The following is a 23,271-nucleotide window of genomic DNA, read 5'->3' on the forward strand; positions in this document are numbered from 1 at the left end:
TGCCTCATCTGAGAATAAACATTTTTCCAGGAAGCTGGCATCCATATCAATAAGCTGCAGTATATCCACAGCAAATTGTTATCGGCATGAGTTGTCGTTCGGGGTCAGATGTTGCAGAATTTGCACTCAGTAAGCACACATACGAAGACGCTGGTGAACTACACGATGCAATGTTGATCGAGGTACATCAAGTTGCCTAGATGCTTGACGAATTGACTTATGTGGGCTTCTGAGAAACGTTTGTCTGATGTCCTGAAACTCCGTAACGTGCACCGCCAGGATGTTTCCGAATACCTCCTGTTTCCAGAAACTTCCTATACCATTCCTTAACTGTTTTCACATCAGGTGTATCACATTCATACGCACGACGATAATTTCTTTACACAGTAATCGGCGACTTTGTTTCTGCAAACCACACTACTGGTTCCGCGCGCTGCTGTGGAGTCGTCATTTTCACTTCATGCGACCATGCTTCACTCTGGCGACGATACTTTGCACTTCTGACGCGGGAATAAAAATTCTTTGAGATGCTGTACAATGTGGTGCATTTTTCACTGTCGTATCTACTGTGGTTTATCTCCCCTGGGGCCTTGAAGTCAGGGAGGTTTGAGTAGGACACCCTGTGCATCAAATAAATTAGCAAAAATTTAAATTACAGATTCTGTAACAGGACACAAAATTCCATTTGTCTTTTAACTAAAACCAAACGAATTCTTTGAACTCTATAAGCATTATAAATCACCCCAGAGGCACTTACTGGAGTCGACAGTAGTTTTGTCTACCCAGAAATCGGTATTACAATAAGAATAGCACTTCAAGCGTCAAAAGTCTCTCTATACGCACTGAGGCGATGAAAGTCATGGGGTGCCTCCTAATATCTTAGTGCAGCAACTCGATGCGCCATGAACACAACTATTCGTTGGGAGTCCCCTGCAGAAATATTGAGCCATTATGCCTCTGTAGCCGTCCATAATTGCTAAATTATGTGCAGAATTTGCAGAATTTTGTGAAAGAACTGATCTCAAGGTTACGCCCCACAAATGTGCGATGTGATTCATGCTGGGTAATCTGGGTGCCCATATATGCACTCGAATTGTCTTGAAAGTTCTTTAAACCAAGGGCCAACAGTTGTAGTCTGGCGACATGGCACATTGTCTCCATAAAAACTGCAACTTTGTTTGGGAACATGATGTCCATACGTAGCTTCAAATGGTCTCCAATTAGCTGAGCATAACCAGGAGCCAGTGCATTCCATGTAAACACAGCCCATACAATTATGTAGCCACCACCAGATTTCACAGTGCTTTCATCTATTTCATCTACATCTACATCCATACTCCGCAAGCCACCTGACGGTGTGTAGCGGAGGGTACTCTGAGTACCTCTATCGTTTCTCCCTTCTATTCCAGTCTCGTATTGTTCGTGGAAAGAAGGATTGTCGGTATGCCTCTGTGTGGGCTGTAATCTCTCCGATTTTATCCTCATGGTCTCTTCGCGAGATATACGTAGGAGGGAGCAGTATACTGCTTGACTCCTCGGTGAAGGTATGTTCTCGAAACTTCAACAAAAGCCCGTACCGAGCTACTGAGCGTCTCTCCTGCAGACTCTTCCACTGGAGTTTATCTATCATCTCCGTAACACTTTCGCGATTTCTAAATGATCCTGTAACAAAGCGCGCTGCTCTCCGTTGGATCTTCTCTATCTCTTCTATCAACGCTATCTGGTACGGATCCCACACCGGTAGCTTTGTAAGTAACATATCGGATTGCCGCAGCGGCAACACCGGTTCCCGTCAGATCACCAAAGTTAAGCGCTGTCGGGCTGGGCTACCACGTGGACGGGTGACCAACCGGTCTGCGAGTGGGGTGCACTCAGCCCTTGTGAGGCAAACTGAGGTGCTACTTGATTGAGAAGTAGCGGCTCCGGTCTCGTAAACTGACATACGGCCGGGGGAGCGGTGTGCTGACCAGATGCCCCTCCATATCCGCATCCAGTGACGCCTGTGAGCTGAGGACGACACGGCAGCCGGTCGGTACCGTTGGATCTTCCAAGGCCTGTTCTGACGGAGTTTACTTTAGTTTTTTTAGTTAATTGGCAACATGTGTCCACGGCATTGTTGGGTCAGCGCCAGGCTCGAACTCCAGCTCTTATCTACCGAAATCGGCACTCATCTGACCAGGTCACGGTTTTACAGTCGACCAGGATCGAACCTATATGGTCAAAAGACCAGGAGAGGAGCTGAAAGCGATGTCCTGTCCTTAGAAAAAGTACTCGCGACGGTCGTCTGCTGCCATAGCCCATTACCGCCACATTTCCCCGCACTGCTCTAACGGACCGTTCGTCGTAAGTCCCACAATGATTTCTGTGTGTTGCTTGTCTGTTAGCACTGACAACTCTACGCAAACGCCGCTGCTCTCGGTCGTTAAGTGAAGGTAGTCGACCACTGCGTTGTCTGTGGTGAAGGGCAATGTCTGAAATTCGGTATTCTTGGCACACTTTTGGTACTGTGTATCCAGGAACACTGAATTCACTAAATCTGTATGTCTGCATATCACTATTTCGGGACTGTTTGTTAACTAAGTGTAAAGCATATCCTTAGCACTCAGTGTTAACTGATAATGACAAATATTAAAGATGCGCAAACGTAGAAAATACACACACCATTTACACAAATCTCTCACAAACGGAAATACGCAAAATTCTGTCCCAATTATTACTGATTTTATTTCTAACTCAACAATGTTCTTATTACTGGAAAAAAGAAGATTAGGTTTTAATGCCTCGTCGACATCGAGATCATTAGAACCAGAGTACGAGGTTGGGCAGTGTCAAGATGTGGAGACATATCGGCCGTGCCCTTTCAAGGGAGCCAACCCGGCAGTTACCTGGAGTGATTTGGAGAACCTGAGCCGGGATGTTCGTATGTGGATTTGAATGAGAGTACAATTTGCGCCGACCGGTGAGGCCGAGTGGTTCTAGGCGCTTCAGTCTGGAACCGCGCGACCGCTACGGTCGCAGGATCGAATCCTGCCTCGTACATGGATGTGTGTGATGTCCTTAGGTTAGTTAGGTTTAAGTAGTTCCAAGTTCTAGGGGACTGATGACCTCAGATGTTAAGTCCCATAGTGCTCAGATCCATATATATAGTACAATGTGCCAACCACTATACTGCCTGGCTAACTTCGTGTTACTGCGATGCTGATCATCTTAAAGGGTTTCGACGAATAGCAAGCAGCAGTATAAACTAGGCTATCTTATGGAAAGAGCGCTAAGGGAACTCAATAGCAAAACTGAAATGTTTCAAACGGCTCTAAGCACTATGGGACTTAACATCTGAGGTCGTCAGTCCCCTAGACTTAGAACTACGTAAACCTAACTAACCTAAGGACATCTTACACATCATGCCCGAGGCGGGATTCGAACCTGCGACCGTAGCAGCAGCGCGGTTCCAGACTGAAGCGCCTAGAGCCGCTCGGCCACAACGGCCAGCTCAATAGCAAAACACAGGGGTTTTCACGAACCGTGGTGGACACTTTGGTAACGCTCTCAAGAAATAACGCCCCGTTTATTTTTGCCACGACCACCAACCGAGGTAGCAGGAAACAGGCCTAGCCAAACTCCATAGTGTTTGGGAAGTGGCGACTCTCCAGTAACTGCAGACATGCTTTCCAAAGTAAACATCCGCCATCCACATGTGGCGAGCAGACCTCCACAGCTGTAGCTGAGACAGTGTAAGGGAATAGCTGGCAGCTCTAGCGCCCGTTGCCAGCTTTCAGCTGCGAAGCGCCATTGGCTGCTTGAGAAAACAGAAGACGTCTACACAGCTGAGGCGTTCCCATAGAGACGTTTACAAAATTGCATTACGTTATTGGCTGAGGCCAGCCAGCAAAGTTGTCGCACACAGCCCACTGATGCTATCAGGGATCGGTTCATGCCGACTCCACCATAGCGAGCTCAGGCTCAGATCCAGAGACTCTGCGTCCCAGACAGACAACCCCCAGAAAAACACATGCGTCAGCTGCACACGCAGATAAATCCCCGGTCGTGGCAAACTGAGCGTGTCACCTACCGACAGGCCAGGAAAAAAAATTGTAGCTTTGTGTCGTTGTTGTTGTTGTTGTTGTTGTTGTTGTGGTCTTCAGTCCAGAGACTGGTTTGATGCAGCTCTGTATGCTACTCTATCCTCCGTAAGTTTCTTCATCTCCCAGTACCTACTGTATAAGGAAACCCAAAGGCGTTCTGCAAGCAGAGGTATTAATAGGAGCATATTCACAACTCACAAAATTTTTCTATGTGACAAAAATGTCGCAGTTGCACCGTTTGACGGCTAGGGGTCCATGAAGGTTTTACTAACGGCTGTCTAACATACTCAGAACAACCACATGCTCCATGCATAATGGTTATAGCCTCAGCCAAACCAGTAACCAGCTCTTCTGGAATGCTTATTCCAGTCTTGTATTCCAAATGCTTTATCTACTCCTACCAAGACAAATCCGTAGGAGTTCGGCAGCATCTATAAAACTATTTTCATCACACAGCAGTATGAACACCATCTGTGAACATCATTAGTGTTTCAGTGGTTGTCAACCTGATCTCCACTGCCCACGACCAAGTGTTCCAGGTTTCATTATGGACGGTAGGCAGGAAGGATTTTAAAAATATTTTAATTAACTTTTGGTGCAACCGGTAGCCGCGTTGTCTAGGGCGTCTTGTCATGATCCGCGAGGCTCCCCCCGTCGGAAGTTCGAGTCCTCCCTCGGGCATGGGTGTGTGTGTCGTCCTCAGCATAAGTTAGTTTAAGTTCGATTAAGTAGTGTGTAAGCTTAGGGACCGATGATTTTAGCAGTTTGGTCCCATAAGACCTTAACACAACTTAAAAAAAAAAAAGGAAAAAAAAAAATAAAATTAACTTTTCATAAAACTTTGACATGAAGTACACTGTGTGATCAAAAGAATCCGGACATCCCCAAAAACATAAGTTTATCATATTAGGTGCATTGTTCTGCCACCTACTGTCAGGTACTCCATATCAGCGACTTCTGTAATCATTAGACATCGTGAGAGAGCAGAATGGTGTGCTCCACGGAACTCACGGACTTTGAACGTGGTCAGGTGATTGGGTGTCACTTGTGTCATACGTCTGTACGCGAGATTTCCACACTCCTAAACATCCCTAGGTCCGCTGTTTCCGATATGATAGTGAAGTGGAAAGCGTATAGGCCGACCTCGTCTGTTGACTGACAGAGACTGCCGACAGTTGAAGAGGGTCGTAACGTGTAATAGGCAGACATCTATCCAGACCATCACATACAAATTCCAAACTGCATCAGGGTCCACTGCAAGTACTATGACCGTTAGGTGGGAGGTGAAATGGTTCAAACGGCTCTGAGCACTATAGGACTAAACATCTGAGGACATCAGTCCCCTAGAACTTATAACTACTTAAACCTAACTAACCTAAGGACATCACACAACACCCAGTCATCACGAGGCAGAGAAAATCCCTGACCCCGCCGGGAATCGAACCCGGGAACCCGGGCTGGGAAGCGAGTGGGAGGTGATAAAACTTGGATTTCATGGTCGGGCGGCTGCTCATAAGCCACACATCACGTTGGTAAATGCCAAACGACGCCTCGCTTGGTGTAAGGAGCGTAAACACTGACGATTGAACAGTGGAAAAGCGTGTGGAGTGACGAATCACGGTACACAATGCGGCGATCCGGTGGCAGGGTGTGGGTATGGCGAACGCCCGGTGAACGTCATCTGGCAGCATGTGTAGTGCCAACAGAAAAAGTCGGAAGCGGTGGTGTTATGGTGTGGTCGAGTTTTTGATGAAATGGCTTGCACCCCTTTTTGTTTTGCGTGGCACCATATGTTTCGAGCATCTTCTTCGTTCCCATTGTTGAAGAGCAATTCGAGGATGGCGATTACATCTTTCAACACGATCGAATACCTGTTCATAATGCATGAACTATGACGGAGTGGTTACAAGGCAATAACATCCCTGTAATAGACTGGCCTGCACAGAGTCCTGACCTGATTGCTATAGAACACCTTCGGAATGTTTTGGAACGCCGACTTCGTTCAAAATGGTTCAAATGGCTCTGAGCACTATGGGACTGAACATATGAGGTCATCAGTCCCCTAGAACTTCGAACTACTTAAACCTAACTAACCTAAGGACATCACACATATCTATGCCCGAGGCAGGATTCGAACCTGCGACCGGCGGTTCCAGACTGAAGCGCCTGGAACAGCTCGGCCGCACCGGCCGGCGCCGACTTGGTGCCAGGCCTCACCGAGGGACATCGATACCCCTCCTCAGTGTAGCATTCCGTGAAGAATGGTTGTCATTCCCCAAGAAACCTTGCGGCACCTGATTGAACGTATGCCTGCGAGAGCGGAAGCTATCATTAAGACTAAGGGTGGGCCAACACCATATTGAATTCCAGCATTACCGAAGGAGGGCACCACGAACTTGTAAGTCATTTTCTACCTGGTGTCCGGATACTTTTGATCGCATTGTGTATTTGGTAATGTTATTTTATATGCTTTAAGTTCCTGTAACTATGCTTTATAAATTTTACGAAGTAGAGTTATTTTCCTAATTCATATGTAATCGTTACTATGGAACAGGTGGGTGGCTAGAAAATGTTACTGGTAACAGAGATACGAAAGTGGCCAGTAGGTGAAAATGTTGACTACCCCTGGAATAAATCTTCATGGACAGCTATCAAGCAAATGGTTCACCTGTGACATTTATGTCATACAAGGAAGTGTTTCTATCTCTTCTAAGCGCACTAAAATTTTGTGTAGATAGTTTTTTTTGTGCCCTATATACAAACGGCTTCTTCTAATTAGTGTTGTTTTGTAAATTTCTCATACAGGAACTGTATATAATATATCCCATAGATTCCATTTTTATTTAATGAATAAAATTTCGATCTCTAATTTAACAGTTAATTAATAATGTTTCACATTTCGGTCCCTAATTGAATAGTTTGTAGAACCGACGCTTGCAACTGACTGCGCAACGATCCCACTGCCGTCAGCATACATTTCGCGTAGGGACCACGGAGACTAGATATGAGAAATCAGGCCTGATACGGAGGCACATACATAGTCGTTTTTTCCTCGTTCTATTTGCGAGTAGAACGACTAGCTGACTAGCTGCGGTAAAGCGTCCTTACGCATCGCACCTTACTGTGTGTGGCTTGCGGAGTAAGCATGTAGATGTAGACAGCTAATTGCACAAGACAACTTGCCAATATTTTTGATATAAATGTCATTACTCTGAACTACAGTAAATCTGAGAAACATCTGTGTGGATGTGTGTTAACAAGTGCGGATCGTTCTCAACGACTCTCATGTGACTGCATGGAGTTGAGAAAGAGGGCTCTGTCCACCGAAACACAGTGTACTAGGCTGCCTCAGTAATCAGTCACGATTTATGATATACTACATTTAGCCCTGTGCAACCAGGTACTTGAAAATACATAGAAGAGCTAAAGTACTGGTCTGGGCATGTGTATTCAATTACAGAGATATGTAAACAGGCAGAGTACGGTGCTGCGGTCGGCAACGCCTATAAAAGACAACAAGTGTCTGGCGCAGTTGTTAGAGCGGTGGTAGGTTATCAAAATTTAAGTGAGTCTGAACGTAGTGTTACAGTCGGCGCACGAGCGACAGCACACGTCATCTCCGAGGTAGCGACGAACTGTGGATTTTCCAGTATGACCATTTCACGAGTGTGACTTGTGTGGTGTCACCGCCAGACACCACACTTGCTAGGTGGTAGCCTTTAAATCGGCCGCGGTCCGTTAGTATACGTCGGACCCGCGTGTCGCCACTATCAGTGATTGCAGACCGAGCACCGCCACACGGCAGGTCTAGTCTAGAGAGACTCCCTAGCACTCGCCCCAGTTGTACAGCCGACTTTGGTAGCGATGGTTCACTGTATACAGACGCTCTCATTTGCAGAGACGACAGTTTAGCATAGCCTTCAGCTACGTCATTTGCTACGACCTAGCAAGGCGCCATATTCAGTTACTATGTCTTCTGAACAAATAATATTGTGACTCATGTACCGTCAAGAGCGACGTTCATCATTAATGGATTAAGGTTAAGTATCAAACTAATTACGTCCGCTTTCTGAATTCTAATTAGTCGTCATGTTCCAGACCTCACGTCAGTATAGTTCTTCCCTCCTCACGCCAGCCTGCGTGAGCTAAAACGCGTGCATTTCGGCCTCCACTACTAACATGGTGTTGGCTCTTCTGCCAGCAGAACAACTTGAATATCTGGAATCCGGTAAAACATCAAATCTCTGACTTCGCTGCGGCCGGAAAAAGATCCTCCAAGGACGGGACCAACGACGACTGAAGAGAATCGTTCAACGTGACAGAAGTGCAACCCTTTCGCAAATTGCTGCAAATTTCGATGCTGCACCATCAACAAGTGTCAATGTGTGAACCATTCAACGAATCATCATCGATATGGACTTTAGGAGCCGAAGGCCTACTCGTGTACCCTTGATAGATACACGAAACAAAGCTTTACTCCTAGCCTGGGACCGTCAACAACGATATTGGACTGTTGATAAGTGTAAACATGTTGCCTGGTCGGGCGAGCCTCGTTTCAAATTGTATCGAGCGGATGCACGTGTACAGGCATGGAGACAACCTCATGAATTCAAGCTGGTGTAGGCTTTGTAATGGTGTGGGGCGTGTGCAGTTGGAGTGATATGGGACCCCTGATACGTTTGGATTCGACTCTGACAGGTGACATGTACATAAGCATCCTGTCTGATCACCTGCATCCATTCATGTCCATTGTGCATTCAGACAGACTTGGGCAATCCCACAGGGCACTGCGACACCCCACATAACCCGAATTGCTACACAGTGACTCCAAGAACACTTCTGAGTTTAAACACTTCCGCTGGCCACCAAATTCCCCACACGTGAACATTATTCAGCATTTCTGGGAAGCTGATAAGAAGAGATCTCTACCCCCTCGTACTCTTACGGATTTAGGGACAGCTCTGCAGGATTCATGGTGTCAGTTCCTTCGAGCACTACTGCAGACATTAGTCGAGTCCATTCCGCGTCGTGCTGCTGCACTTCTGCATTCACGTGGGTGTGCTACCAAATATTAGGCAGGTGCACCAGTTTATTTGGCTCTTCAGTGTAGCTTCTAACTGAAATAAGATACGTATAACCACTGTTAAAGTTGACGCATCTGACTGTATTGCTATCATAAGGGATTCCCTAATTCTTAAGTAATTCTCATATGTATGCGTGAATTTCAAAGTATGGGAAAATGTATACCGAAGCGCTCGCGTTAGAGAAACGTGTGGGTAACTTGAACTCTAGCTGGATGGAATTATTTGCACCGATATACAAAACTTATAACCATTTAAAGCTGATTGCACTGTGAATTATCTATCGTATACTTTCATAAATAAATCGTGCTGTCTACATAGGCTAATTTCCTTTAAATTTGATAATGGATTCTATACCGAAAATAAAACTTTTCGCTCTACGGTCGTGTGTCAGTTCCAATAGTAAATTTACTTAAGGAAACTTGTTTCGTAAAGAAAGTTAGATCCAGCGAAAACTACTATCTTCTGTTGTATCTGTTTGATACTGTATCACGATTACGTTACAACTAAGACCACCGATGTAATTTACCACCTTTACTGGCTTTCTTCTATTTTTCTGTTGCGATCAAAAAAAGTAACTTTTTACACTTTTGTGTATCTTCCCGTTTAAGAGAACTTTTTGTAATAAACGAATTATTCGAATAGAACATCCGAAGTATGTTTCTCATTTAGTTTCAATTAAGAATAACAGTTTTCCTCTTGACAACTAGACAGTCGTAACTTCATTAATCTCTTTATGACAACTTCATCGCAGTTACAATTATATGGAAAATGTTGATTATCTTTGCCTTCCTTAGGACGACTTTTTCCAACTACTATATACTTAACGCCTTTCCTCTTTGTTTCAAATATAAGCCGTAGAACCGAAATCGGAGTAGCGTACGAGTACAAGCAAAAAATTTACAATACCACTGACGGACAGCACTAAAAAACAAAACAAAAAAGAAGGAAAAAAGGAGCTAGGTGCCACCATCAACTTTAACCACACAATTTTACATTTGTTCAAAGTTCACACGTTCTGCAGGTTTTGACATTAGCCGTCCCATTACAGTCCCTAGGTTGAGTGGTCACTCGACACGACGAACAACAATACGTGAGAGCTATGTGGTACATTCAGTGTTCGTGATCTATATCTAAAAAACGCTAGGGCGTATTATCGCTGTAGGAACAAGCGAATCTTCCGTGGATATACACTAGGATCTAACACAATAAAGTAACACTCTTGGGTTACTACGTTCAAGACCCAAAACACGAATTCTCCGTCAACAAAACAGCCACAACAACAGGCCCCTCCAACCATCTCGGAATTTTGACGATCTAACGCGCCAATCAGACAAAATTTGCCACGATATCCCTCAGGAGCAGTCCAACAACTCTAACAGCCAGTGCAGTGCCAAGACGAATAAATGCTTACATAAGGAGCAAAGATTGTTATTGATTTGCTCAATTTGTGAAGCTATTGCTCTTGAATAAATAGCCCAATTTTCCTGATCTTTACATGTATATCACATCTACCGATTTCTGTCCCATTCGGATAATTCCTTCGTGGTGCGTGTTTTTTTTCTCATACGTGCAATCGTTTAATGTATTGATGCAGTTGCCTTACATGGCTTTTAAAAATTATTTTGGCAATACAGAATCAAAGTCCATGTGTTGATCCTTGGACTCAGAAATCCCTTCCAACGTCATATCAAAGTTCATCTTCTGCATCAGGTCACTTCCAGCTCATATAGCACTTACCCAATACATTAACTTACGATCTGTTTTTCTCGATACATGCAACCGCACCGAGGTATAGTTCACCGTAGTTGATAAATAATCATCCCTATTAACAAAATGGTTCAAATGGCTCTAAGCACTATGGGACTCAACTGCTGAGGTCATTAGTCCCCTAGAACTTAGAACTAGTTAAGCCTAACTAACCTAAGGACATCACAAACATCCATGCCCGAGGCAGGATTCGAACCTGCGACTGTAGCGGTCTTGCGGTTCCAGACTGCAGCGCCTTTAACCGCACGGCCACTTCGGTCGGCCCCCTACAAGCAATTTTTAGATCACACACCTTTGTTTCTTTAGCCAACCTGGTCGATAACGAGTTGCTGACGACACAATAGTGACTCTGGTTTCGTCATCGAGTACCATTTTTAAACGGAAATCGCTAAGGTATAATTCATCGTAGTTGACAAATAATCACCTCTATTAACATTTGTTTAGATCATGAACTTTTGTTTCTGTGCCAGCCTGATCGACTTCCAGTCCCTGACGACACAATAATGACTTTGGTTTCGTCACCTAGTACTATTTTAATATCGACATCGCTAGGTGATGTCACTTCTGGATTGTTAATTGTTCTGACCTCTTTTCAAATGGTATAAATGGCTCCGAGCACTATGGGACTTAACATCTGAGGTCATCAGGCCCCTTGAATTTAGAACTACTTAAACCTAACTAACCTAAGGACACCACATACATTCATGCCCGAGGCAAAATTCGAACCTGCGACCGTAACGGTAGCGCGGTTCCAGACAAGCGCCTAGAACCGCTCTGATCTCTTTTGCCAGTTTCATTTGTTACTTCTGTTTCTGCCGTCTCTCTTGATGGTCATTTATTTTCTCAGTCGAAATTTTCCGGCTTTAATTGAGAGTTTTGTCTTTCTGCCACGATCCCTTGCAGTAGAAGTAATTACCTCAATTCTCAGATTACCTTCCATTCGGAAAGTGGATGCACTCAGCGACTGTATGTGAGTTATAAAGTCTCTCTCACTCATACACACACACACACACGGTATAAACATCGTAAATAGAAGTTAGTCTCGAACACATACCTCGTTAGGTTGGCTACAAATAGGTAATCATACCAAAGAAGATGAAACACGTAATGGAATCGCAATATTTACGTTGTGAAAAACAGTGTACGACGAAATAGTTGTATCGAGTGGCAAAAGAACAATATTCCACCACGAAAAAGAGTGAGAAACATGGTGAACAGTTTGTGGAAGGCGAGAACACAAAGATGTGATTATACGGCAGTGATAAAAGTGGTAGTGCGATCTCCATACTAGATGTGAGGAAATGCAGATCAGCAAATCGCAGGTAATTACTTTTTTTTACAATAAATTACGAAGTTATCTGTTTAATAATCTGAAACTAACAAAACTGTGTCGTCATAGATCCCACAGAAGACGCCTTAGAACAGGAGAAGGCGAAACGCGTCTGGGATAAATAAAGTAACTAGCAGCAGGACAAGGCAGTTTTATTTACAAAATAAGTGGTTATGTGCTTGCTGCGGAGGATGTACACACAAACAAACTTGTTAAATGTTTCAAAGCTTTACGGTCCTTCAGAGTAGTCGCTAGAATTGTGTGTAACCAGTTGTCAGTGATGTGGAAATTTGTTGGATAGTTTTAGCAGCGCCAGTTGTGTTGATAGTTCGAGAGGAGCGGTCTACTTCCCGAATCTCTGTAACAGGTCTGAAACGATTGCCAAGTAGTGCTTCCTTCATGTTAGGAATCAAGTGGAAATCACAAGGGCTTAAGGCTGGGACTGTGGTGGATTGCAGGCTGTGTTTCAAAAATGAACAGCTTAGACAAAGAAGCGGCTACACTTTCTGCACAGGTCCGCCCATCATTTTGCAGGAGAATGTCCGGTCTCGTGTCGCACAGCTTGCGACTGATTTGGTCGATCGATGGGGCTTGATTCCTGAGATGAAGGAACCTCTTTATGGCATTCGTTTCAGAACTGTCACAGAGATTCGTCAGGAAGTAGACCACCCCACTCGGTGTATCAACACATCTGGCGCTGCTGCATGTGCCCTACGACTTCCACATTGCTGGCAAGGGGTTATACACAAGGACAGGAGAACTTGGAAACATGTGTCTGCTTTGTGTAAGTTGTAAATAAATATTTGCTTCTATTAAAGTTCCAACCCTCGTAGTTCTTAAGAATGGACCTCAAATCATATATCGATAGGAAATGCGAAATGGCTGACAGCTTCAGTGTGGTGTAAAAACGCAAGCTCATCTTGTACTGAGGACACTGTAGGGCGACCATACTTTTTCGTGTGCAGCGCTTTTACGAATAATTTATAATTTAACCTGTGCCCTATTAGACTACTCTGGGCATTTACAACTCCCTATGGGCTTCTGAAGTAACAGAACTCTACCATCTAGTGAAGAAGATGTATGAGACAGGCGAAACACCCTCAGACTTCACGAAGAATATAATAATTCCAATCCCAAAGAAAGCAGGTGTTGACAGATGTGAAAATTACCGAACTATCAGTTTAATAAGTCACAGCTGCAAAATACTAACACGAATTCTTTACAGATGAATGGAAAAACTGGTAGAAGTCGACCTCGGGGAAGATCAGTTTGGATTCCGTAGAAATTTTGGAACACGTGAGGCAATACTGACCATACGACTTATCTTAGAAAATAGATTAAGAAAAGGCAAACCTACGTTTCTAGCATTTGTAGACTTAGAGAAAGCTTTTGACAATGTTGACTGGAATACTCTCTTTCAAAATCTGAATATGTCAGGGGTCAAATACATTGAGCGAAAGGCTATTTACCATTTGTACAGAAATCAGATGGCAGTTAAAAGGGTCGAGGGGCATGAAAAGGAAGCAGTGGTTGGGGAGGGAGTGAGAGAGGGTTGTAGCCTATCCCCGACTTTATTCAATCTGTTTATTGAGCAAGCAGTAAAGGAAACAAAAGAAAAATTCGGAGTAGGAATTAAAATCCATGGAGAAGAAATAAAAACATTGAGGTTGGCCGATGACATTGTAATTCTGTCAGAGACAGCAAAGGACCGGGAAGAGCAGTTGAACTGAACAGTGTCTTGAAAGGAGGATATAAGATGAACATCAACAAAAGGAAAACGAGGATAATGGAATGTAGTCAAATTAAATCGGGTGATGCTGAGGGAATTACATTAGGAAATGAGACACTTAAAGGAGTAAATGAGTTTTGCTATTTGGGAAGCAAAATAACTGATGGTGGTCGAAATAGAGAGAATATAAAATGTAGACTGGCAATGGCAAGGAAAGCGTTTCTGAAGAAGAGAAATTTGTTAACACCGAGTATAGATTTGTCAGGAAGTCTTTTCTGAAAATATTTGTATTTAGTGTAGCCATGTATGGAAGTGAAACGTGGACGATAAATAGTTTAGACAATAAGAGAATAGAAGCTTTTGAAATGTGGTGCTACCGAAGAATGCTGAAGGTTCGATGGGTACATCACATAACTAATGAGGAGGTACTGAATAGAATTGGAGAGAAGAGGAGATTGTGGCACAACATGACTAGAAGAAGGGATCGGTTGGTAGGTCATGATCTGAGACATCAAGGGATGACCAATTTAGTATTGGAGGGAAGCGTGGAGGGTAAAAATCGTAGAGGGAGACCAAGAGATGAGTATACTAAACAGATTCAGAAGGATGTAAGTTGCAGTAGGTACTGGGAGATGAAGAAGCTTGCACAGGATAGAGTAGCATGGAGAGCTGCATCAAACCAGTCTCTGGACTGAAGACCACAACAACAACAACACGTGATTTCGACAGCCCTTATCAGTTCAAGAGTTTCTGCAAGCTTTTCTGTGATAGTATTTGAATACGAACGTGCACCAATTGTGCTTGTAATTTTCTTACCAGCTACAGTTTTTGAGGCCATTTACGAAACAAAGGATGTTGCTTATTACTACAAAACATGAATAATTTATGATTTATTCCAAACATTAAATGACATGTTAACAAATATTAATATTGAAAGAGTACGAATTAATAAGTGCTGTAAAGTTTAGAAGAGGACTGCAGAGTAATTAGAATTGATTGTTGAAACTAGCAGTTGCAGCTGTGAAGAATGGAGCAAAAATGGCGGTACAAAATTATAGCTCAAAGTATGTGGACGATTAGTTTCCTTCTTTTTAGTGATTGAATGATTACCCTTCATTATTTTAAGCAAGTTGATTCTTTAGTCTACATATATATAACCACACTGTAATTAAATTTAATTTAAAAATGGTCACCTTTTCACTGTCAGCATAGAAAGTTACAGGATAGTAACAAAATACAACAAACAACAACTTCAACCCAAGTGAATTGACAATTAAATCGAAACCCTTAGCTGCCGACAGGTGTTGTTGATATACATCAATGGGGACAGCTGAAAATGTGTGGCCTGACCAGCATTCGAACCCGTGACCTCCTGATTACATGGCAGACGCTCTGTCCATCTGAGTCACCGAGGGCACAGGGGAGAGTGCGACTGCAGGGACTTATCCCTTGCACGCTTCCTGTGAGACCCACAGTCCCAACAGTCCACAACCTACATTCGTAGTGTTCCTAATAGGTATTTGCCCATTCACTCATTACTCGCGCCAGCCTAAGCTGACAAGTCCCGAAAGAGTTCGGCCAAAGTGTGCGCATTCGCACAGAAGGAGGTCAATGGCCAGGTAGCCTTTAACTGTGAAGATGGTATTTGTTCCCGAAAGAACAGATACCACTGAATGGGCAAATATCTACGAGGGTCACTCCAAAAGAAATGCACACTATTTTTGTAAAAATACAGTTATCATTCTGCATGTGTGAAAGTTTTACAGTGTGTAGATACATCCTTCCCTCTTGTTTTCAAACTTAGTTCAACCTGTTCCCGTGAGTGGCGCCGTCACAGCATGTCTTCAAGATGGCTGCTACATTTGCCGTTCGTCAGAAGCGACGTACTGCCATAGAACTCCTGTGCTGTGAAAACGAGACAGTGGGAAACATCCACAAGAGGTTGAAAAAGGTGTATGGAGATGCTGCTGTCGATCGCAGTACAGTTAGTCGGTGGGCAAACAGGTTAGGTGATGAAAGCCGGCACGGCAATATTGAAGAGTGTCCTCGCAGCGGCAGGCCTATTACTGCACACACTCCAGACAATGTGCAGAGAGTTAACGAATTGGTGACTGCTGACAGACCCATCACAGTGAACGAATTGTCACGCTACGTTGGGATAAGGGAAGGAAGTGTTTGCACAATACTGAGTGTTGCCGTTAAAAAAGATTTGTGCCACGTGGGTTCCCAGGATGTTGACAGTGGCTCACAATGAAACAAGAAAAACACTATGCAGCGAACTTTTGGAACAGTACGAGAGTGGTGGAGATGAATTTCTTGGAAGAATTGTGACAGGTGATGAAAAATGGCTCCCTCATTTTTCACCAGAGACCAAGAGGCAATCATTGGAGTGGCATGATGTAAATTCGCCCAAGAAAAATAAATTTAAAACCACACCTTCTTGTAGAAAATTTTCGCTACGGTGTTTTTCGATTCCGAAGGACTCTTGCTTGTGGACATCATGCAAAGAGGAACCACCATAACTTCTGATGCATGTGACGACACAGTAGAAAATTCAAGCTCGACTGAGTCGTGTTCGACCACATCTGAAAAAGCAGTATGTTTTGCTGTTACATGACAATGCACGGCCACATATCAGTCAAAAAACCATGGAAGCGATCACAAACCTCAGATGGACAACACTGAAACACCCGCCCTACAGTCCTGACCTGGCTCCATGTGACTATCACCTCTTTGGGAAACTGAAAGACTCTCTTCGTAGAACAAGGTTTGAAGATGATGACTCCCTTGTGCACGCTGTCAAGCAGTGGCTCCAACAGGTTGGTCCAGGATTTTACCGTGCGGGTATATAGGCGCTGGTTCCAAGATGACGTAAGACAGTTGAGAGGGATCTAAATTATGTAGAGAAATGAAAATATTGTTCCTAAAGAATGTATCTACACACTGTGAAACTTTCAGACATGTAGAATAAAAGATGGATTTTAAAAAAAGTAGTGTGCATTTCATTTGGAGTGACCCTCATATTAGGAACACTACGAATGTAGGTTGTGGACAGTTGGGAATATGGGTCTCACGGGAAGCGTCCAAGGGATACGTCCCTGCATTCGCACTATCCTCTGTGCCATCGGTGGCTCAAACGGATAGAGCATCTGCAATGTAAGCTGGACATCCCGGGTTTGACTCCTGGTCAGAGCACATATCTTCAGGTGTCCCCATTGATGTATATCAACAACACCTATCGACAGCTAAGGGTTTCTATTTAATTATCATTTTATTCTAGAGAAGCTGCACGGTCATCAGTGGTAACTGTTCTTTCGGGAACAGATACCAGCTTCATACAATCATCGTAAGTATCTGAGAATACTGAAGAACACTTATTCAATTCACACCAGCTGGCAGTGTAAGAATGACGTGCTTTGTTGAGATACTCATACATGGGATTGTTTGGTAGCGACATGCACAATACGATAACCGTTTATGGTGGAAAGTTGTCCGCATTTGTGGCACATTCAACGTACGACGAGAACCACCACCCAACTGCTGTCATTGATCTTGCAGGCGAGGAGTGGCAGCTGGAGGACAAAAGCAACGCTACGCTGTCCGTGGACACTGGCTGCATGCAGCTGTTGGCCAACGCCCTGGACCACCCCATGTGCCCACTGGAAGACCTGCCTCCGGAAACCATTAAGCGGCGCAAGCAGTGCCGTGTGCAGCTGTGGCACGACCTGTCGCAGGGGTCGCCCCACATACCCGTCACCAGCTACCTGGCCTACACGCAGAGGGCCAACGTCAACCTCTGCCTCTTCGCCTGGATGACTGTCAACTCGATCAGCATTTGTCAGGATGTCCCCTTCAGTACGATTCAGTCTGTGCGCGATGCCCGCTGCGTTTTCGGTGGTCCTGACGACCAACCCTGTCCGCAACTCAACGAAACCGACGCCGTCTGCTCTGTTTGCAGGGCTATTCTCCTGCTAAAGTGTCGCGATTTTGCTTCCACAAGTTATCTCGAGGCATGTCGCGCCCCCATGGACCACCGTGGTTGGTACTCACCATACTGTGGATATTATATACAGGGCAAAGACAAGCCGACAAACAGAATACTGAGCTACAAAGACAGTCTAAACAGTGGCACCTTGAAGTACAAGGATTTTAAAATCGAGGGCTTAGAACCTTTAGAAATAACATTTGTAGCAGTGAATATTCTCTTCCGATTTTTGACTGCTGCAGTGTACGTGTACCTTCCCAATTTACGTAACTTGCCCGGAAAGATATTCTTGTCCTTTCAGATAACAGGTATGGTCCAGATCTTGTTTTCTGAGGTCTTGTATCGTATGGCAGGTGTCCCTGACTTATCTACGACGGTGCAGATTGATAGCGCACTAACTCTTCTGAACTGTATCTGGCTCAACTCATTCTGTTACCAAATGTACGCATGCGTTCGTCACCTTAGGCTTCCTAGCGACCTAGAACGTGCTGAAGTAAGGAAGATATTCCGCCGTCAGCTGTTGTGTTCGCTAATACCCTGGAGCATAGTACTGGTGGCAACCATTGCTTTGGAAAGAACGAGCGAATATTACCTGTTTCACAGTCGTATAATATTCATCGTCGCAATTTCTCTGTCAGTAGCTTACAATATTGTTTGTCTTGGACTGGTGGGATACATGTACCGACGTACTCGTAATTCCATGCGGCAGCTCAAAATTTATAGTAAAGAGACGTTTGACTCAAAGACACTAATTCTTTACATGTCAGCTAAGACTGTCACTTTAAGTGGCATAGGCACGATTATTAGAATTGGCTTCCACCAGGCACAAGGCATAGCGCAGTACGTGTACTATGTCCATATAGCTACGATGGTACAGGGTCCACTGCTTTTCGTTTTATTCGTTTGCAACAGTGCAACTCTCCCTCTGCTCAGGGAGAGACTACTAGCACGGTGGAACCCCGATGTCATCGGTCCAGGGCAAGAATTGTGTTCATCTGCCGAGAGAAATCTGGCAAAGAGAGTCAATGTACAGGCTGCGGCTGCGGAATCCACATTGTAATCTCCAAGAGTGTTTTTTTTTCCAAGGATTGTCTTCGTTGTGCTAAACCCTGTCATAAGTTATCAATGTAGAAGCTAGCTGGTTTGACAAAATTACTGTGATTCATGTAAAACTGCTTCCCTATTTTCTAATATGATCTTCATTTCTGCAATGACATTAAATAATTAATAAATAAAATTAAATCTATATGAAAATAAGATGTAAGTCTCTATTTCTTCTACCCAACAGGTGAAAGATTTAGACTATATACTTTATTAACGTGCACTCCACAAATTAAACAAGAAAAATTTTCTGATATTAGACTATGTCAAAGACGAAGATAGTACAAGTACTTAATGTTAACCACGAATTACTTTAAGTGCCGTTCTATAAAGTGAAGGCAACAGAATCTACTCTTAGTATACACTTACAAGAACTTCGTCCTTTCTGCAGATTCTTGCGAAGCTTTTAACGCACGCCTATGTTTATCTTACGTTTAAAATTTCATTGAGGCTTTGTAAATAACTGATTGCCCGGTCATGGCTCATCTGCTTTCTCTCACTGTATATGGAGAAACCTGAGATTCTGTCTTCGACTGTCTAGAAATTACCCTTTTCTGGCAGTTTCTTATAAATGTTGTGTGACATGAAAATCCAACTTGAAACGAAAATATTCTTTGCGTGCCTGGTTGCACTGATATGAAAAAAATCATGGGATACCTTCTAACACCGTATCGGGCCTCCTTTTTCTCGATATAATGCAGCCACACGACCTGGCATGGACTCAACAAGTCGTTTGAAGTCCCCGCAGGAATACTGAGCCATACCGCCATAGGTCTACCGATGACATTGTAATTCTGTTGGAGAGAGCAAAGGACCTGGAAGAGCAGTTGAACTGAACAGTGTCTTGAAAGGAGGATATAAGATGAACATCAACAAAAGCAAATCGAGGATAATGGAATGTAGTTGAATTAAATCAGGTGATGATGAGGGAATTACATTAGGAAATGAGACACTTATACGAGTACATGAGTTTTGCTATTTGGGAAGCAAAATAACCACTGATGATGGTCGACGTTGAGAGAATATAAAATGTAGACTGGCAATGACAAGGAATGCGTTTCTGAAGAAAAGAAGTTTCTTAACATCGAGTACAGTTTTAAGTGTGAGGAAGTCTTTTCTGGTAGTATTTGTATGGAGTGCAGCCATGAAAATGAGACATGGATGATAAATAGTTTAGACAAGAAGAGAATAGAAGCTTTCCAAATGTGGTGCTATAGAAGAATGTTGAAGATTAAAGGGGTGGATCACGTAATTAATGAGGAAGTGCTGAACGGAATTGGGGAGAGGAATTTGTGGCACAATTTGACTAGATGAAAGGATCGGTAGGTAGGACATGCTCTGAGGCATCAAGGGATCACCAGTTAGTATTGGACGGCAGCGTGGAGGGAGACCAAGAGATGAAAACGTTAAGCAGATTCATAAGGATGATGGAACATGGTTGCACAGAATAGAGTAGCATGGAGAGCTGAATCAAACCTGTTTCTGGACTGAAGACCAAAACAACAACAACTGTCTCTATAACAGTCCATATTTGCAAGTGTATTACCGCTGCAGGATTTTGTGTACGCACTGACCTTTCAATTATGTCCAACAAATGTTCAATGGGATTCGTGTCGGGCGATCTAGGTGGCCAAATCATAGGCTCGAATTGTCCAGAATGTTCTTCAAACCAATCGCGAACAGTTGTGGCCCGGTGACACTGTGCATCATTGTTTGGGGACATGAGGGCCAAGTACGGTTGTAAGTGGCCTCCAAGTAGCCGAACATGACCATTTCCAGTTAATGATGAGTTCAGTTAGACTAGAGGACCCAGTTCATTCCTTGTAAACATAGCCCACACCATTTTGGGGGCACCACCACCTTGTCTAGTGCCTTGTTGACAACGTGTGTCCATGGGTTCGTGAGAATTGGGCCACACTGTAATCCCACCATCAGCTCTTACCAACTGAAACCGGGACTCATCTGACAAGGCTACAGTTTTCTAGTCGTCTAGGATCCAACTGATATACCCAAAAGCCCAGGAGAAGCGTGCTTTTACCAAAGGCACGTGGGTCGGCCGTCTGCTGCCATAGCCCATTAACACTTTTAGCCACGCTATCGTAACTGGTCCATTCGTCGTAGATCTCACATTGATTTCTGAGGTTATGTCACGCAGCCCTGGTTGTGTGTTAGTAGTGACAACTCTACACAATCGCCGCTGCTCTAGGTCGTTAAGTGAAGTCATTCGGCTTTCAGAGTCTGTTAATAACCGTCGCGCCCCCTAATCACGTCGGAAACCATACGAATCGCCTGAGTACAAATGGCAGCTCCGCCAGTACACTGTCCTTTTATACCTCGTGAACGCTATACTACAGCCAAATGTATATGTGCATATTTCTACCGCATGACGTTTGTCACCTTAGTGTACGTAAGTATTTTTTTAATTTAATTTACTGATGTTATCTGAAAGGAGCAATGGCCTTGCCGCAATGGATACACTGGTTCCCGTGAGATCACCGAAGTTAAGCGCTGTTGGGCGTGGATGGCACTTGGATGGGTGACCATCTGGCCACCATGCGCTGTTGCCATTTATCGGGGTGCACTCAGCCTCGTGATGCTAATTGAGGAACTACTCGACCGAATAGTAGCGGCTTCGGTCAAGAATACCATCATAACGACCGGGAGAGCGGTGTTCTGACCCCACGCCCCTCCTATCCGCATCCTCCTTGGTGGATGACACGGCGGTCGAATGGTCCCCGTAGGCCACCCGTGGCCTGAAGACGGAGTGTTTTTTTTTTTTTTTAATCTGAAAGAGGTGCATTTTACACATGTCTGAAGAAGTTGTACCTGTGGATGTTTTTCATTTTAACTGCTGAGTCCGGAGAAATTAATATCATTGCAGAATGAGAGGTACAGGGAAGCGGAGACAATTAGTCAGTAGTGTGTTGAGGAAGGTGTAAAAGCCTGACCTGCTTGAGCTGGTTAGTGGTTCGATTCGAAAAGTAGACGCACTTCGTCCCTTCCTCTCTCATTTAAAAATAAATTGTGTGAAACCTTTTACGTTTTTATGTTGTGTACGACATTCCAGCAACTTGGCAAGCGCCATTCTTATCTTTTGAAGAATCAAGATACGTCGGAAATACTAAAGAAAGAAAAATCTGCTGCTAATTTCAAGGCAGTGCTTGAAATAGCCTAGGAACAACCTTAAGATAAGAATGACAAACTGGAATTTTAAGTAAAACGGAAACTACGTTGATAATTTTAAGTCAGTGTTTGAGATACGATAACTTGATGGAAAAACTGTTTGCTATAATTCAGTTTAAAGTCGTATATCGAATATATAGCATCCTAGCATCAAAACGTTTTTCTAAGAAAGAGAGGGATACTTACCTTGCACACTCAACACACACTTGATCGTACACACTGACACATCACAGGGACTGTTGGGGTTATTATGACAGAAGATGCCCCCAATTATGGATGTGGAGAATGGCGTTGGGTGGGCCATTGAGTGATGTGCAGCAGATGATAAGTCAGTAGCATGCAAAGACCATGCTAAACCGAATCGCATGGCAGTCCATCAGCCAACGATTAAAGGTTACGAGAGTAATCCCAAAAGTAAGGTCTCCTATTTTTTACGTAGACCTGTTTATTTCTACAATGGTTTACATCTGTTTACGGCTTGAACATTTAGCTATTTTTCGACATAGTCACCATTTCTGTCGATGCTTTCTTGTAGACGCTGTTCAGAAAGTTATGGACCTCTTCTTTCACCTCGTCGTCGGAGCTGAATCACTGGGACCATATTTATGCTGAAAGGTACTGTGAGACTCTGAAAAAAACTCAGACGGGCAATTCAGAACCGGAGAAGAGGAATGTTCAGCAAGGGTGTACACATTCTCCATGACTACGTCCTCCCACACATCACTTGGCAAACCGGTGCTCTCCTGCAACAGTTTCAGTGAAATATAATCACCCACCCACCCTATAGTTCTGACTAGGCGCCCAATGACTATCACCTGTTCCCTAGGTTAAACGAATATTTGGCCGGAAAGCCATTCAACTCCGACGACAAGGTGAAAGAACAGGTTCATAACTTTCTGAATAGGATGGCGGCGAGCTGGTATGACATGGGCATACAAAAACTGCCACAGCATCTACAAAAATGCATCGACAGAAATGGTGATTATGTCTAAAAATAGCTGTAATCAGAT

The 23,271-nt window shown here is 43.9% G+C and overlaps 1 protein-coding gene across 1 annotated transcript in view; it reads left to right on the forward strand.

The window, feature by feature from the left end:
* Positions 1-19,234, forward strand: part of LOC126425081 (uncharacterized) — a 106,096-nt gene extending 86,862 nt beyond the window's left edge. The window contains exon 7 of the mRNA XM_050087995.1: positions 17,551-19,234. Coding sequence (XP_049943952.1) covers positions 17,551-19,037 — 1,487 coding nt within the window. The 3' untranslated portion in view covers positions 19,038-19,234. The remainder of the gene's footprint in view (positions 1-17,550) is intronic.
* Positions 19,235-23,271: the final 4,037 nt, after the last annotated feature.

Source organism: Schistocerca serialis, chromosome 10, assembly GCF_023864345.2.
Source record: "Schistocerca serialis cubense isolate TAMUIC-IGC-003099 chromosome 10, iqSchSeri2.2, whole genome shotgun sequence".
Taxonomy (NCBI): Eukaryota; Metazoa; Arthropoda; class Insecta; order Orthoptera; family Acrididae; genus Schistocerca; species Schistocerca serialis.